The 17,867-nt window shown below is 36.6% G+C and overlaps 1 protein-coding gene across 2 annotated transcripts in view; it reads left to right on the plus strand.

The window, feature by feature from the left end:
• Positions 1-17,867, plus strand: part of PIK3C2A (phosphatidylinositol-4-phosphate 3-kinase catalytic subunit type 2 alpha) — a 116,313-nt gene that overhangs the window by 43,734 nt on the left and 54,712 nt on the right. Inside the window, exons 3-6 of one of the 2 annotated variants that reach the window (XM_025355879.1) lie at positions 8,554-8,663; positions 13,538-13,695; positions 15,710-15,830; positions 16,814-16,925. In XM_025355879.1, coding sequence (XP_025211664.1) covers positions 8,554-8,663; positions 13,538-13,695; positions 15,710-15,830; positions 16,814-16,925 — 501 coding nt within the window. The remainder of the gene's footprint in view (positions 1-8,553; positions 8,664-13,537; positions 13,696-15,709; positions 15,831-16,813; positions 16,926-17,867) is intronic. The other variant, XM_025355880.1, reaches the window with a different exon arrangement.

The following is a 17,867-nucleotide window of genomic DNA, read 5'->3' on the forward strand; positions in this document are numbered from 1 at the left end:
TCAGTCCCCCAAAGTGCTGGGATTATAGGCGTGGGCCACCGTGCCTGGCCAAACAAGTCCTATTTGTTTATATATTTTTTTCTGTGAATTGAGAATTCAGTTTAGTAGCTTAATTTTAAAATCCATTGTCCTAAAAAGTAGAAGAAGAACCAATGGGGAAGACAGGTTTCATGGTTAAATATCTACAAAGGAACTTAGAAAGAGACATTTGATGATGGTTGCTCTCAGGTTGTGTTAAGAGAAAAACTTTAGACATATTTAACATAGTTTAATTCAGCAAAGAAGAGGTCACAATCGGGCAGCCCCTGAACTAGAATGGGTTCAAGGAGACTCCAGTGCAGCCATGTGGTGGAAGATTTATGGTCAGAAAAGGAAAGTGATATACAGAAAATGGAAATGAGGTACAGAAACAGCTGAATTGGTTATGGCCTGACGTTTGCCTTATTTGAATATGTTTTGAACCGTTGGCCACCCTTGATTGGCTGAAACTTGGTGATTGGCACAAGAGTAGGTTACAGTTTGTTTACATGTCCAGCTAGGTTACAGTTCACTATGCATGGAGAAATTGTTAGGCTGAAATTAAAATGTGTTAGGAGGCAGGTTTAGGCTAAATTTAACAGTTGTAAACACAATTATTTGATGACTTAGAGGCTTGGCATGCACCTGTTATAAATGCTACAGATAGGATTTTTTTTTTTTTAAAGACGGAGTCTCGCTCTGTCACCCAGGCTGGAGTGCAGTGACGCAATCTTGGCTCAGTGCAACCTCCACGTCTCGGGTTCAAGCAGTTCTCCTCTCTCAACCTCCCTGCCAAGTAGCTGGGATTACAGGTGCCTGCCACCACGCCCGGCAAATTTTTGTATTAAAGGGGTTTCACGTTTATGGTCAGGCTGGTCTTGAACTTGTGACCTCAGGTGATCCACCCACCTCAGCCTCCCAAAGTGCTGGGATGACAGGTGTGAACCACTGCACCCGGCCCAGAATGGATTTTTGTATAAAAAAGTTCTAAGCCTTCTTGTTAGTGCTAAGATTTCATTTTGTTTGTGTACAGGAAGATAAAGTTTGGTTTGATGTAGACCAAAATAGGGAGATAAACTGAACACTGGTAATAGGCTGACTTTGGAAATCCATGGCACAATTCATTGACATGGAGCTTTTAATTTTTCACACACCATTCATCTCTACAAACTTTTTCCTCATATTTTTTATTGGAAAATAATTTGCAATGCCTATTCTTTATAATTATTTCACATGCTTAAGTGTTCATTTCCTGTAAGAATTTTATGCTTTGTAGTGAAAACTCAACACAGAGGGTATTTTTCTTCTCACTCAGCAAGTTACTTCCTGTTTCCATCTAGTGTCCTTTGTTTTATTAATAATACTCTAAATACTTTAGTTCCAATTTTTTTGTGACCAAAACCAGTAAAAGACATAATACTTAAAACTGTGTCTTCTGGCAATTTAAGTTTAAATCAGGCTTTTAGTTAATAGCTATGAATTTAAATACCTTGAGCAGATTTCAAAGAATTTTAGTAATGGATCGAATTATTTTCATAGAATTGGCTTTGCAAAGTTCTGTGGTTGTAAACTCTTTCTAAAAGTTAATTGTATTAACATTATAAACATTTCCCCGTTGGCAAAGCATCTATGATTAATTTTAAAGAAGAGGGAAGGTTAAACGACATGTGATTTTCTTGCTCTGGCTGAGTGTATTTGAACAATACAGATAAGTTTCTTTGGGGGGAGAAAAAGTCCAAATAAGGATGTAACCAACTTTCTTCTGAAAAGTAACATGTATTTAATGTTTAAAGTGTATTTATTGAAAACTTGGTGGTGTATTCCATATAATTTCTGGGTAATAATGACATGAACCTTGAACTTGTATAGGTATAAATCTTCCCCATATTCTTGTAACTACTTTACAGAGTATTTATTGATAAATTTTTGTGAATTGTTTTAAACCTCCACCACTTTCCTTAAACCTCCAGACTTACTCTGCCAATTCTCTACCTTTTTTTTCTTTTAAATCGAGGTCAAGGCCATCCATGTGTGAACTGCTCACTTCACATTTCTCTCATCTTTTTGGTTTGAAAAGAAGAGATGTTCCTTCCCTTTGCCAAAACTTAACTCTTTTTCTTGTTCCTGTTTGTTCCTATCTTCCCCAAAGTTATTACTGTTTGTTTGGTTTTTTTTGTTGTTTTGTTTTATTAAGGCAGAGTCTTGCTCTGTCATCCAGGCTAGAGTGCAGTGACACAACCTGGTCTCACTGCAACCTCTGTCTCCTGGGCTCAAGCCATCCTCCTGCCTCAGCCTCCTGAGTAGCTGGGACTACAGGGGCATGCCATCCTACCTAGCTAAGTTTTGTATATTGTGTAGAGATGGGTTTCACTATGTTGCCTAGGCTGGTTTCCATCTCCTGGACTAGAGCTATCCACCTGCCTCCCAAAGTGCTAGGATTACAGATAGGAGCTACCACACCTGTCCTTAAAGTAATTACTCTTTAAAAAGGAATTTGTACTCACTGCCTTTCCAGTCTCTTGCTCTCCTCCTCTTATTCTCATTATGTTATAGAATTGCCAATCCCTTGACCATATTCACCATTTAGCCCTTTTGCTTATTTAAAAAAAATTTACTACATCCTTTTCTTGAAACTTCTGTTGCCCTGGGTAAATCTACTTCCTATTTTTCTTCCTGTGATTTTTTTTTTTTTTTTTTTTGAGACGGAGTCTCACTCTGTCGCCCAGGCTGGAGTGCAGTGGCCGGATCTCAGCTCACTGCAAGCTCCGCCTCCCGGGTTCCCGCCATTCTCCTGCCTCAGCCTCCCGAGTAGCTGGGACTACAGGCGCCCGCCACCTCGCCCGGCTAGTTTTTTGTATTTTTTTAGTAGAGACGGGGTTTCACCATGTTAGCCAGGATGGTCTCGATCTCCTGACCTCGTGATCCGCCCGTCTCGGCCTCCCAAAGTGCTGGGATTACAGGCTTGAGCCACTGCGCCCGGCCCTTCCTGTGATTTTTGACTCCTTTTTCTTTGTCTAGCCTTTAAACATAGGCATTCCTCCAAAGGTTTTGTTCTTGGTTGTCTTTAATAATGCTTTACTTGTTTTCCCTTGGTCAGTGCTTTATTCTTGAGGCTCCAATGTACTTAGATTGAAAGCTACTGATCTAGACCCTTATAGTAATGTGACTCCTTGGCTGTCTATGATGGAGATGCTGTGATGGTTAATTTTATGTTTCAGCTTGACTAGGCCGTGGGGGGTGTCCAGATATCTGATCAGACATTATTCTGGGTATGTCTGTGAGTGTGTTTTTGGGTCAGATTAATGTTTGAATTGGTCAGCTGGATAAAGCAAATTCCCTGCTTAATGTGAGTGAGCCTCATCCGATTAGTTGAAGAATGACCCTCCCAAAAGTAAAGGGGAAACTCCTCCTGCCTGACTGCCTTCAAGCTGGAACATCGATTTTTTTCCTGCCTTTGGACTAAAATGGAAGCATTGGCCCTTCCTGGGTTTTGCAACTACACCATTGCTCTCCTTTGTCTCCAGCTTGCCAACTGCAGATCTGGAGACTTGTCAGCTCATAATTGCATAAGCCTTTCCATATATATGAAAATAAAGAGATGTCCCAGTTCTGTGCCTCACAGATACGGGCCCTTATGTCTCCCTTAGCTTCCCAGAGAGACTGTTTCCTCTTAATGGAGCTTGACCCAAAGACTGCTGACTGAGAATTTGCTCTCTCAGTGATCCTGATGGATGCTGACAGCAGTTAACAGAGAGAGAGAGACAGAGTTCCCTGTAAAAAATTACAGAAATTGGATGATCCCTAAATCTTTGTCTCTAGCTCTGGAATAGAATATTTCTGGAGTAGAACATTTCTAGACGATGACCTATCATCTATATGGGTTTTCTAACACAACATATTTGCTAGAGAACTTTGTATCTTCCCGTGCAAACTTCTTTCTTTGTTCCACGTATTGGCTAATGCATTGGCGGTGTTTTCTTATTGATTATCATATATCTCTTTCATTTGTTAAAAAGTGTGTATGGTTATGCAATGTGAGGACTGCACACATTAATCATTTGTAGACTTCACCATTAAAGAACTTGAGCTAGAAAGGGGAGACAAGATGTGAATGTGTGTAAATGCAGTACAAAATAGAAAGTCTTGAGTGCCACAGAAGAAAAGTCTGTGCAAGATCAATGGAGAAAAGAGATGATTTGATGCTTTGGTTTGTTTGTGTGGAGTTTGGAGGTGGGGTGGGAGTATGGGTTAAGGGAATATGTGTAAAATATATGTATTTTTTATTCCAGAGAGAGCAGAGGGAAAAATCCAAAACTGTTAATGTTAATGTTTGAGGTGAAATATTGGCAGCCTAGCTATTTTTTACCCTTTACAGACAAAACATTTGAGTTAACTTTCCGGATTCTATTATTACCTTGATATATGACTAGATAATTATTATATTTAGTTTTTGTTAATTCAAACTCATAACTTGAATAAAAGGAAGGACCTAATTCATGAGAGACACAGCAAAAAATACAACAATTATTATTTTTTTAAAATCTTAAAATGCCACCTAAGGAGATTCAGAATCTGTTTTTAAAATAAGTAAAACATGAAGAACAGTTCTTCAGGGAAAGATGATTCTTAGGTGCAGCAAAGCTTTAGGTTTTCCCAGCACTGCTCCCACAAAGGTCACAATGTTGTTTTTCACATTGTGTTTCTAGGGATTTTTAAGGATATTCTTTTGAGAGACAGATTAGCATGGTGATTAAGCATGTGACATTGAAGCCAGACTGCCTGGGTTGAAATTCACACTCTGCCTGTATTATCTGTATGACCTTGTGAGTTAATTAACTTATCTGTGCCTCATTTTTTTCATAAAATGGGAGTAATAATAGTTCCCACCTAATAGAGCTTTTTTTGATAAATAAGTTTATAAATGAATGAGTGCTCCTAGATATATTTATATTATATATACTAAGTATATATTATATATACATACGTATTTTATATATATATATTGTGTGTGTGTGTGTGTGTGTATTTTTTTTTTTTTTTTGAGATGGAGTCTCGGTTTTGTTGCCCAGGCTGGAGTGCAATGGCGCGATCTCAGCTCACCGTAACCTCCGCCTCCTGGGTTCAAGCGATTCTCCTGCCTCTGCCTCCCAAGTAGCTGGGATTACAGGCATGTGCCACCAGGCCTGGCTTATTTTGCATTTTTAGTAGAGACAGGCTTTCTCCATGTGCGTCAGGCTGGTCTGGAACTCCTAACCTCAGGTGATCTGTCCGCCTCAGCCTCCCAAAATTCTGGGCTTACAGGCATGAGCCACCGCTCCTGGCCCAAATGTATATATTTAAAAATATAAATTAAATATTTAAAAATATATATTTTTTAATTTTTTAGTTTTAGATTTTTTTGTTTGTTTGGTATGTGTGAACCATTGTGCCCATGGAGACAGGGTCTCATTCTGCCACCCAGGCTGGAGTACAGAATGCAGTCATGGCTTACTGCAGCCTCAAACTCCAGGATTCAAATGATTTTCCCACTTCAGCCTCCCTAGTAGCTGGGACTAAAGGCACATGCCACCACACTCAGCTATTTTTTGAAGAAACTTTTATAGAGACAGGGTCTCACTATGATGCCCAGGCTGGTCAAGGACCTGTGCTCAAGTGATCCTCCTGCCTTGGCTTCCCAAAGTGCTGGGATTATAGGTGTGAACCATTGTGCCCAGCCTAGAAAAGGCTGATTTTATAGAATCAAATACTAATGAAAATGACTGCTACTCTTTTCGGAAGGTTATTGAAGGAACTACATATTGTCTTATATTTTTAAATGTTTTATGATTTCTATGATAGATTCATTGGTTATATGTAAGTGAATTTTAACTTGTTTTGGGGGGAGCAAAAGTTCACATTGAACTAATGACTGAATGCTTCTAAACTGGATACAAAAATACAAAATTCAACAAAATGCTATTTGTGTTCTCAAGGAGCTTTCACATTAGGACAAATATAAAACAGGATTTAATAATACGATGTTTGGTTCAGACTAAGTACTTAGAAGTATGGGGGGAAGAATTCCTTCATACTGAGTAATCATGAAGGGCATTGCTGATGAAGTTGCATTCAGTTGGACCTTTAAAAATTAATAGATTTTTGACGAATGTGGTGAAGGAAGTTTAAGAGGAAGGTGAAGGGAAAGGTCCAGAGGCAAGATAGCTTGATTTGTGTTTTATAGGAACAGGATATGATTCAAGCTAACTGGAACATAGAAATCTTTAGGGAAGTTCTGGGAAATAAGATTGGATTAGATTGTGGCAGATTTGGAGTGTGAAACCAGAGGATTTGCTAGGAAATATCAAATCCCATTCTTTAGAGTAATATAGTCTCTCGTAGTGGTTGCTTCTGTAATACAAACTGATTGATGTGTGATAGGTAGCTATGAGACTGATGTCAGTATAATGGGGAAATAGCATTAGTTCAGACGTAATCTTTCCCAGCATATTAACTTTTTGAAATAATCAGAAACTTCTCACAACCTAAGAGAAAGCTTTAGCACTATGAAGATATAAGGAAAACACTGAGAATTCTGCAGAAGTGTCCTCTTATTAGTGAAAATGAGTGGCTTCAGGAACAGTTTCACATTCCACAGTATTAATCTGTCAGGTGTAACAATGTTTGCAGACCAAGAAGCTGCAAAAACATTTCTCTTTGAATTTTTTTTTTGAGACAGAGAGTCTCACTTTGTCACCCAGGCTGGAGTGCAGTGGTGCGATCTCGGCTCACTGCAACCTCTGCCTCCCAGGTTCAATCAGTTCTCCCGCTTCAGCCTCCTGAGTAGTTTGAATTACAAGTGCCTGCCACCACGCCTGGCTAATTTTTGTATTTTTAGTAGAGACAAGGTTTCACCATGTTGGCCAGGCTGGTCTTGAACTCCTGACCTCAGGTGATCCACCTGCCTCGGCCTCCCACAGTGGTACTGTGCTTTTAACTTCATTGCAATTATTGTTGACTAGAAGCATATGTCCTGAAGAATTCATATCTCAAATGAGGAAACAAGAGCCCCAGAGTTTTAGGCTTCAAAGGATGTAATGCTAGATGCAAATGGGAGCAGACATTTAACTGTGCAATTATTTTTATAAGAACCTGTTATTGTTTGAGTTAGGGCTTTGATTACAGAGTTATGTTGATATAAAAAAATTATTTTTATTTTTAGAGAGATGGAGTTTCACTGTATTGCTTGCACTGGCTTCAAACTTCTGGATGCAACTGACCCTCTTAATTTAGCCTCCTGGGTACCTGGGACTACAAGTGTGCAATACCACACCTGGCTACATTGATATTCAGTAGTCCACCTTAACTCTCTTTTCCCCAGGAGACTTGTTACTTTTTAGTTGTGCTTTTGTAGAACTCGAAGTATTTATTTTTTTCTCCAAGTGTGTATATCACATTCTAGCAGAAAGGGCTCTGACATGTTTTAAAGGAAGGAAACTCATAAAGGAATTGTTGACCTAAATTTTCAGTTTAATTTTCTCACACAGAATCATCTTGTGTGCTGAGGCAGGCAGATTGCTTGCTTGAGCCCAGGAGATTGAGATCATCCTGGGCAACATGGTAAAACCCCGACTCTACAAAAAATACAAAAATTAGCCAGGTGGGGTGGCCTATACCTGTAGTCCCAGCTATTTGGGAGGCTGAGGTGGATCACATGACCTCAGGAGGTCAAAGCTGCAGTGAGCCATTGTTGAGCAACTGCACTGTAGCCTAGGCGACAGAATGAGTCCTTGTCTCAAAAAAAAAAAAGAATAATCTTTTTGTGTGCCATAGTCACTGAAAAGTGTTATAGCTCTTGAAATGTATGCACTTTGTTCTCACTGAATTTTGAATTGAGAATGTTCCAATTCTAATTTTAAAGAGAATTTATATTTGAAATTTGCCCCAAATCAAGTGTTTTTATGTAGTGTCAAAACACTCTCAATGGACTCTGCTGTTGGGCTATGCTTGGGTGGTGAATTGATCTCCCTGAAAGCTGTAAACAGTTTTTGACCAGACGTAAACTTAACTTTTGAGGGATTGTGAGGATGTTTGTATACATTTATTAACCTAGAAAATGCCCATTCTCTTACATAAAAAACCATCTTCTTTCTTGGAATTTGGGGCCTAGTTGAATATACAGAATTTCTGACTGATTAGAAGAGTCGTAAATGGGCTTGATCTCTTCATTTTCTTAAAACAGAGAGTCCTTTAATTTCATTTAGTTGTAAAATTTCTAAAGTGTCTATTTTAGGAATATTTGGAATGGAAAGGTCTTTGTCTTTCCATTCTTACTCTAGTACATCCTGTTTCTACTACTGATCAAGTAAAACCAATGAACTAAAATCAGGCTTAGTTGACATTACTTTTACAAAGATAGAAATATATAATTTAAAAATTTGTTATTGATATGATTTACTTCCATAGCTTTGTACATATTTTCATAAAAATGTGTTTGTGCTGTGCTGCTATGTAGCATTTTGTGGATCTTCCACTGTTAAGATAAAAACACTCTTTTAGTTACAGAAAGACCCAAATGGGACCAGTAATTTGCCAACTGGAAGTTCTCTTCTTCAAGAAGTTGAAGTACAGAATGAGGAGATGGCAGCTTTTTGTCGATCCATTACAAAGTAAGGAATTTTTCTTTATAAATGTTCGTTTGAAAAATTGACTTGAAAACCAGTTTAGTGCTAATAATGATAAAATTTTAAAAATTTTAATTATTTTCTTCTTGTGGCTAAAATTTCAAGTCAGAGTTAATTGGCACGTTACCACAAACTACAGTTGAACTTATGTCTTCACCTGTTAGATTTCTTAATATTTGGAAGAAAAAGTTGAGGTCAGACAGTAGACTTCTGATACTATAATAACCAGTAAAAAATATGACTTACCTGTAAATTTCAGTACACTTAAAAAATACCTACTTTTGTCTTAGACTTAATTTTGCTGTAAACTTTCTAGCATTCAAAATACTGTCTTACACATTGAAGAGATGATATTATAACAGGCAAGTTTAGAAGAGCAAATATATTTCTGAAGTTTAGAGAAACACATTTATAGAATGTTCTCTCAATCTTAAATGTGTCTAATATTCATTATAGGTGAGGAAACTGAGACTCAGAGAAGTAACCTAACAAAGTTTACTTGGCTAGTCAGTAATATCAATAATAGAACCAAGTCTCTTTTGCTTCTGGTTAAGCATGTTTTCTTCCCATTATATCACTATATTAGTCATGACTTCTGTTACAAGTGCTAAAACCCATCTTGAACTTAAAAAGGGTCATGTTCACAACCCAAATAGCAGATAGAGGAAGGATGGGGCAGAGTTCATTAACAGCAAGATTCAGGAATTCATTACTATAAATCATCCCTCCTTCCTTCGATTCACCTTGTCCACTCCCTTTCCTTTCCTTCTCCTTCCTCACTTTTCTTCCTCTGCCTTTCCTCCATGCAATTGAATGGTCTCAGTAGCAGAGAAGAAAAAGGAGTCCCCTTAGCGCTAGCCAGATAGGAAAATCCCACAGGAGGGAAGAGTGGAACAACAATCCTTGTGGCCAAGAGGATGAGAGATCTGTTATCTAAAAAAGGGAAGTAGATCACCACTGAGAGATTTTTTTCTGAATCCAGCATTGTCTTCAGTGTGGTCTGCTTTAAGCATAGCAGGATTTGGGGTTCCCAGAACATTTTTGAATATGTACATTATTTTAATGTTAAAGAACTTAATATTTAATGAGATTTTCTGGACGATTGGTGATATTTTATTAAAACTCTGTCTTCCTTTATGTTACCTTTTAACCAGCATTTCTTTTCTTCAGAATACCTTAGGAAAAAAAATATTATCCGTAGAGTCACTTTTTCTTGGCAAAGGTTACTCTCCCCAAACAGGCCTTGTATTTTTCTGTTAGGCCATGTTAAGTAACTACTACATTTAAACTTTGTAAGTTGAGAAGTTAGGTAGCTGAGACCTACCTTTTGTCTCCCATTTGAATCATAGAGCTATTTATACAAACTCTGCCACTAATTGAAAATGATTGTTTTTGTTTACACACACACACACACACACACACACACACACACACACATTTATGTGGTACAAAACTGCAAATGGACTAAAGAGAGAATGAGTTCTTTTTGTAATTTTATTTTCATTAGTAGACTATGATTGTAACAAATATTAGAGCAGTAAAAAGTACTGGTGTTTTTGAAGCCATGTTCTAGGAACTTCTCTTGTTCCCCTGTGGTGACCATGGAGATTGAGGTGAGGAGATGTACTATGAAATTAGTGGCTCTATTTTTTCCCGTATGCTCATTTTGCAGCGGATTTTTAAAACAAATTTTAGGCTTTTAATTAGAGAGCCAGTTCTTTGCTTTTTGAGATCTCCAAAAATTATTCGTTTAAATTCAGCTGTGAAATTAGTGTCAGGCTGTCAGAATGATATTTGTTTATAGTTAAGATAAAATACAAAACAGACTTGGAATTTATTAGCAGTTCTAGGTATTGGTTCTTGTTGTTGTTTCTCATCTGTGAAATTAAAGAGTTGGACTAGTGATTTCAAAGATCTCTTTCAGTTTAAGGTTCTGTAATACATTGATTCAGGACTACTTTATTATTGAGTTTTTGTCTTATTTCTTTATTTTTTTCGTTTTACACCTATCGTAATTGACAAAGCTTGCTATATCTACTAGTTACAGGTGCTGAAAATGTTTTTTTTTTTTTTTTTTTGAGACGGAGTTTTCACTCTTGTTGCCCAGGGTGGAGTGCAGTGGTGCGATCTCGGTTCACTGCCTCCTGGGTTCAAGCTATTCTCCTGCCTCAGCCTCCTGAGTAGCTAGGACTATAGGCATGTGTCACCATGCTCAGCTAATTTTTTTGTATTTTTAATAGAGACAAGATTTTACCATGTTGGCCAGGCTGGTCTTGAACTCCTGACCTCAGGTGATCTGCCCACCTCGGCCTCTCAAAGTGCTGGCATTACAGGCATGAGCTACCGCACCCGGTCAAGAAAGTTCTAATAGTGTTAAATACCAGTAGAAGTTAGTCCCACTTTATTTGTGGTCCTTTAGGATAAGATGAGAAACCACACTCTAAACCTGTCTTTCTGAATAGCTTTATGGTCATATAATATTAATATATATACTATTTATATCCTATACTAGTATCTTGACCCCAAAAACTTGCTATGTGTTTTCAAGGACTTCAACTCTGCATTTGGTTAATTTTATTCTAAGTAGTGCTGATATACTTTCCTATAGAATAATGTTAATTCATTTGAAATCTTTCAAAACCCTCATTTTTATCTCTTCTCCTCTTTATATTCTGATTTTGTATGATTTGGTTATCTGTGCAGAATTTTAGTCTGATTGAGCACACAAAAGTAGAAAAATAAACCATAAAGGATTTTTGTTTCTGCATAGAGATACTGAATTTCCTAAACTGTAGATCTACACTAAACAGACAAAGCCTTTTATTTGGGTGATAGGGGAGTAGAAATTTTAGAAAAAATAAAAATTAGAGTTAAATACTCTTTATAGGTAGTTACTTAAGAACATCAAACTGTGATGTGTGGCTTAGAGTATCCATAAAAATACCTTATCTGGTCTATATTTAAAGTGAATAATTTACTCAGACAGCAGTTATTCATTTAGTAGTTTAATTTGATTTTGTATGTTTAAATGTTTAAACATTTAGTTACAAAAAAACCCACAAAAAAAACCTCAATTGTAAGGAATCTTACATCTTACGTGTTTTGTGGTTTTTGGCAATTTTTATAAAGCAAACAAACCATGGATTAGAAGAAATCAATTTTACAGAAAAAGGAAATCAGTGTATTTTCTGGATCTGGTATCTTCCACGGTACCAAGTAAATACAAAAAGGACCCATTATAAAAACATTTCTTAAATTGTGATAAAATATGTGTAACAAAATTTACCATTTTAACTGGTTTTAAGTATACATTTCAGTGACATAGTTACATTCACATTGTTGTGTAAAAGAAAGGACTTATTTTAAGAAAGGGAAATGCAGGTTTCCTCCTCTCAAACAAAGCTAAGTTTTATCACTGGAATTTTTGTCTAATAAATTCTTTTCTTAGCTATCAAAAATTTCTGCTTTTACTTTTGTCATCCTTAACGGTTTCTGAAAATTGAAAGCTTGCTTAGATGTAGAAAAAATTCTCTAACATTTCATACATTAATTTCTTGATTTGATGTGAGCATCTGTCTTAGTGTTTGTATTACTATAAAGAAATACTTGAGACTGAGTAATTTATAAAGAAAGGGTGTATTATATTTTTAATATTGGATCCTTTGTGTTGCTTAAGAGTTCAGTGCAAAAACCAGATTTATTCCTTCACTAACTCATTTATTTGACAAGAAGGTTAAAGCACTTACCATGTACTAGGCACTGTTCTAAATGCTTTATAAACTAAATTCACGTAATTCTCACAACAACCCTATCAGGTAAGTAGTAGTATTACCCCCAGTTTATAGAAGAAAAAACCGAAGCAACAAGGAGATTTAATAACTTGCATAAGTTCACACAGCTAATAAGTAGTATAATCAGGATTCAATATAAGGTAATTTGGCTCTAGAGGATATGCACTAATGCTTACATGTGCTACTTCTCCAGAACCTTTTTCTGTCAACTCAAGCTGTTTTATTCTACTTCCGTGACCTGATTATTTTAATCTCTACAGAAGCAAGTATATAATACTTCTAGCATTCATTCCATTCATAACCCTATGAAAAGCAGGTAGGAGGACTGGTCCCTGTCTTCTAACCTCTAGAAAAAAATCAGTTTAAAAGAGCTCACAAGTGTAAAGAAGTTATCAAATCTGTCTTTGTCTTATGATAACAGCAGTGCTGGCTGGAGACGAGCCATACACCACATTCATATATTTAATTTTAAACTGTGTTGCTCCTATGAATACCTTCACAGGCAGTTCTTTCGATTCCCTAAGTTTTAGAAATCACTTTGAGGGAAGAAAGGCCTTGGAGCACTGTAAAAAACCATTGTCTGTATTTTGTTCGTTATCTAGCAGCCAAAAACAACGTTTGTAGGAAAAAGGTCCTTAGAAGAAAAAAAATTTTCAAGACAACAAACATTTTATCCTCATGGCCATCACAGTTTTAGGACTACATTGCCTATAGAATCATTTAACAGGTACCATTTTGTGTACTTGTACTGTGTGGCAAAAGATTTTTAAGCAGAGGACCTCATTTAAAATGCCATTTATCCAAGCATGTGCTTGAGTAGTGTTGATAATGTTACCAAAGCTATCCTGGCAGTAGGTCGTCTCTTCCTTTTCCTTGGGTTTCTTTTATTTAAAAGGAAAATGCTGGTATTTGGAGTTTCAACAGGAGTTCATTCATTGCAGTTTCATGAGCTGCTTGAGTTGGACAATGACACAGAACTGAGTGGCTATAAACATGTAAAACCTTGTTCAGAGCCCTCAGATGAAGTTTTTTTAAAAAAGAATTTAATTTCTTCTTTCTTGTGAACAGATTGAAGACCAAATTTCCTTATACCAATCACCGCACAAACCCAGGCTATTTGTTAAGTCCAGTCACAGCACAAAGAAACATATGCGGAGAAAATGCTAGTGTGAAGGTCTCCATTGAAATTGAAGGATTTCAGCTACCAGTTACTTTTACATGCGATGGTAGGTTTATGGTTCCTCAAGCCTCTTGTTTTGTTCTGTAAGGGGGAAATGTTTAAAATATCAATATTGGCCGGGCGCGGTGGCTCAAGCCTGTAATCCCAGCACTTTGGGAGGCCGAGACGGGCGGATCACGAGGTCAGGAGATCGAGACCATCCTGGCTAACACGGTGGAACCCCTTCTCTACTAAAAACTACAAAAAACTAGCCGGGCGAGGTGGCGGGCGCCTGTAGTCCCAGCTACTCGGGAGGCTGAGGCAGGAGAATGGCTTGAACCCGGGAGGCGGAGCTTGCGGTGAGCTGAGATCTGGCCACTGCACTCCAGCCTGGGCGACAGAGGAGACTCCATCTCAAAAAAATAAATAAATAAATAAAATATCAATATTATCATTCTTTTAATAAACCAATTTTGTTATCATGTGTCTTTTTGTCATTCATACGGATACTTTTCTGGTTAGAACTAGTGGGGAATCAGGTTACCTTTATAAATAGATAATTATCTGAAAAGTGCTGAGTAACTTTTTGTTAATCAGTGGCTCTTGGCCAAGGCCCAAAAGCATTGGATAGAAAAGCTAATTATAATCTAATTCTTTATTTTTATCCTTCATTTTATGACAGGAAGCATGCTTGCTTATAAAGAGCTGTCAGTGAAATTGAAATTCCAGATATCTTGCTAAGTTCTTCTATGGAGAAGATAATTCTCTTTTATTTTAATCCTTTCTTCCAAACTTGGTATGGGTGTCCTCTCTAGAGATGTCTGTAGGAATTTTTTTCTTATAGTTTTACAAACTAATTTTATTTCCTTGCAGAGTTTATTGCATTTCATAATATATATTATCTTAACAGGATTCCAACCAAGGAATGAGATCCTTTATTTCTACAGTACTTTGGCCTAAGAATTATGCAATTTTTATTCTTTAATGGTTATGACTAGGAATGTGTCTAATATTCAGATACATTCTTTCTAGCTTTGTACTTCTGAAGGCCCTTTGAAAAAATATAAATCTGAAACCGAAAACCATCAGCTACTGTAACAATTATTCTTTTAGTTGTTAAAGGAAAAGTTTTGTGGTTTTTGTTGTTGTTGTTGTTGTTTTTTGAGAGAGAGTCTCACTCTTCCACCCAGGCTAGAGTGCAGTGGCATGATCTTGGCTCACTGCAGTGAGGGTGAGAGTTAGACCCCATCTCAAAAGTATAACCTGCCTGCTGTATTTTTATTTTTCGTTGGAAAATATACCAGGCAAATGTCAAACATTTAAAATGGTGAATCATTTTCTTGTAATTCATTTTAAATCATTGTTTGCTAGATACTGCTAAATATCGTCTGTGGGGGATTGGTTCCAGGACCCCCTTCAGATACCAAAATCCTAGGATGCTCAAATCCCTGATATGACATAGTATTATCGTATAACTGATACACATCCTTCTGTATACCTTATTTATTTTTGGTTTAATTTTTAAATTTTTAACTTGCATGGGTACATAGTAGGTATATATATATTTATGGGGTACATATGATCTTTCTTTAAAGCATCAAAGGGAAGGGGTAAAATGATGTTTTGATACAGGCATACAATGTGTAATACTACCGTATACTTTAAATCACCTCTAGATTAGTTATATTACCTAATGCAATGTAAATGCTATGTAAATATTTGCTATACTGTATTGTATATGAATAATGACAAGGAAAAAGTGTGTACATATTCGGTACAGATGCAGTTTTTTTCTTTTCAAATATTTTTGTTCCATGATTGGTGAATCCACAGATGCAGAACCAACATATATAGAAGGTCAACTGTGTTAAGTTAAATAAAACATGTTATTAAAATTAGTTTCACCTCTTTCGATTTACTTGTTTCAGTGTGGCAACTAGAAAATTTGAAATTACATGTGTGGTCTACATTTGTGGACTGCATTATATTTCTATTGTATACTGCTGTCTTAAATTATAAGTAATACAGTCTTGAGTAAGTATGAATGAGCAAAGTGCAAATGATGACTAACTCTTTTACAGTGAGTTCTACTGTAGAAATCATTATAATGCAAGCCCTTTGCTGGGTACATGATGACTTGAATCAAGTAGATGTTGGCAGCTATGTTCTGAAAGTTTGCGGTCAAGAGGAAGTGCTGCAGAAGTAAGTTTATTTAACTACTGAGCAACATCTTTGACAATTTCATTTTTAATGGTTTAATCTAGAAAAATTTCAAGTTGAATTTATAATGCAGAAATACGTTGGGTCCTATTGAATTGATTTATCGAATTAGTGAACTTTTATTCAAATATATGATGTCTAAGATGTCATGTCTAAGACAGTGGTGGGGGTTCAGAGATAAGTGAGACATTGTATTCCCTTAAGGAGCTTGTAGTCTTTACAGGAAGAATTTCAGGCAGCTGGTTAATAAGTGATATAATGGGTCTTTCTTACTGTAAAGAGTCGATAGTCACATCATTATAGACTCTATTTTCCTTTTGTAACATGCACTGTTACTTTATGCACAGTAGTCAGCTGTGATTTCCTTTTAGTTGCCTGAAATAATCGTTATATGAATCTTTTTCTTACCCAGGTATTTATTATATCTTTTTTTGAGACAGAGTTTCACTCTTGTTGCCCAGGCTGGAGTGCAATGGCACGATCTCAGCTCACCGCAACCTCCACCTCCCGGGTTCAAGCGATTCTCCTGCCTCAGCCTCCCAAGTAGCTGGGATTACAGGCATGTGCCACCATGCCCAGCTAATTTTGTGTTTTTACAAAATACAGCCCTTTGGTCAGGCTGGTCTTGAACTCTCGACCTCAGGTGATCCACCTGCCTTGGCCTCCTAAAGTGCTGGGATTATAGGTGTGAGCCACCATGCCCAGCCTTGTAATTTATTATATCTAGCATTTAGTCTTTTCTTATTTCCTTCTTCATCTTTGTCTTCCTCTTCTTTTTTTTTTACATTGACTCTTCTCCTACAGAATAATTTCTCTGTTTAAATGCTCAGATTTGATTTAAAAACTGTCTCTGTGTTTTACCATTCTCTTCAATTTCTGATGCAGGTGCAATTTAAATTTTACCCTCACCTTTATAATTTCTAATTTGAATAGAATAATAGTGAATAATTAATATATCTTAACAGTAATCATTGCCTTGGAAGCCATGAGCATATTCAAAACTGTCGAAAATGGGACACAGAAATTAGACTACAACTCTTGACCTTCAGTGCAATGTGTCAAAATCTGGCCCGAACAGTAAGTGTGTACCTTATAACTGAATTTCATTTATTTGAATCTGAATAATTCTGCTAATTTGCCAATTTTCAACTTGTACATTTTATATGATTTCATAGTTGGAATGGGGTGATGAACTCATCCTCAACAGTAATCTTCTTAGCAAATGAGGGAGGATCTTCAATCATGGAGGTTTAGGTAACATAGTCCTTAGAGGTAGAGGCATATTTGAAAATCAAAGTGGAGAAATTAAACATTTGGTTGGTAATAGCTTTATACATGAGTGAAAACATCAGGGTGAGTCAGGGAAAAATGAGGAAGAAGGAAAAATTTTGAATACTAAATATTGGTTGGGGATGAAAAGAAAATCCACATTGACCTTTGTACCAAACTGAGAAAAATAAATTATTCATCACAAAGTGAAAACTAATTCCCTGTTTTAAAAGTTCACTACTTCAGTAGGTGGATGTTCTTTTAAAAAAAAAAAAAACAAAAACAACTTTCAATGCTTTCTTTTGAGGTTAAAGCAAAATAGAATGCAGGAAATGTAACCATTTTGTTTTACTGCATGAACCTTTGGTGAACTTATGATTGAAATTTTAATCTCTAAAGAGAGTTATTCTTCATTTGGTAGAATTTTGGATGGAAAAATATCAGTGATGTCTGTTTTCTTTTTTTCTTGGTTTTCTTGAGTTTTGCTTTTATGTTGGGGTAGAATTCATTTCAATTGGGTAAAGACTTTCATAAAATTTGGTACATTTTGGCAGTCATTGGTAACTTTTCTTTTCAGTTTCTTAAGGAATGATGTCCTTTTTTTTTTTTTTTTTCTTTTGGAGACAGAGTTTCCCTCTGTCATCCAGGCTGGAGTGCAATGGCGTGATCTCAGCTCATTGCACTTCTGCCACCCATGCTCAAGCAATTCTCATGCCTCAGCCTCTGGAATAGCTGGAACTGTGGGCATGC

This window comes from Theropithecus gelada, chromosome 14 (assembly GCF_003255815.1).
Source record: "Theropithecus gelada isolate Dixy chromosome 14, Tgel_1.0, whole genome shotgun sequence".
NCBI lineage: Eukaryota > Metazoa > Chordata > Mammalia > Primates > Cercopithecidae > Theropithecus > Theropithecus gelada.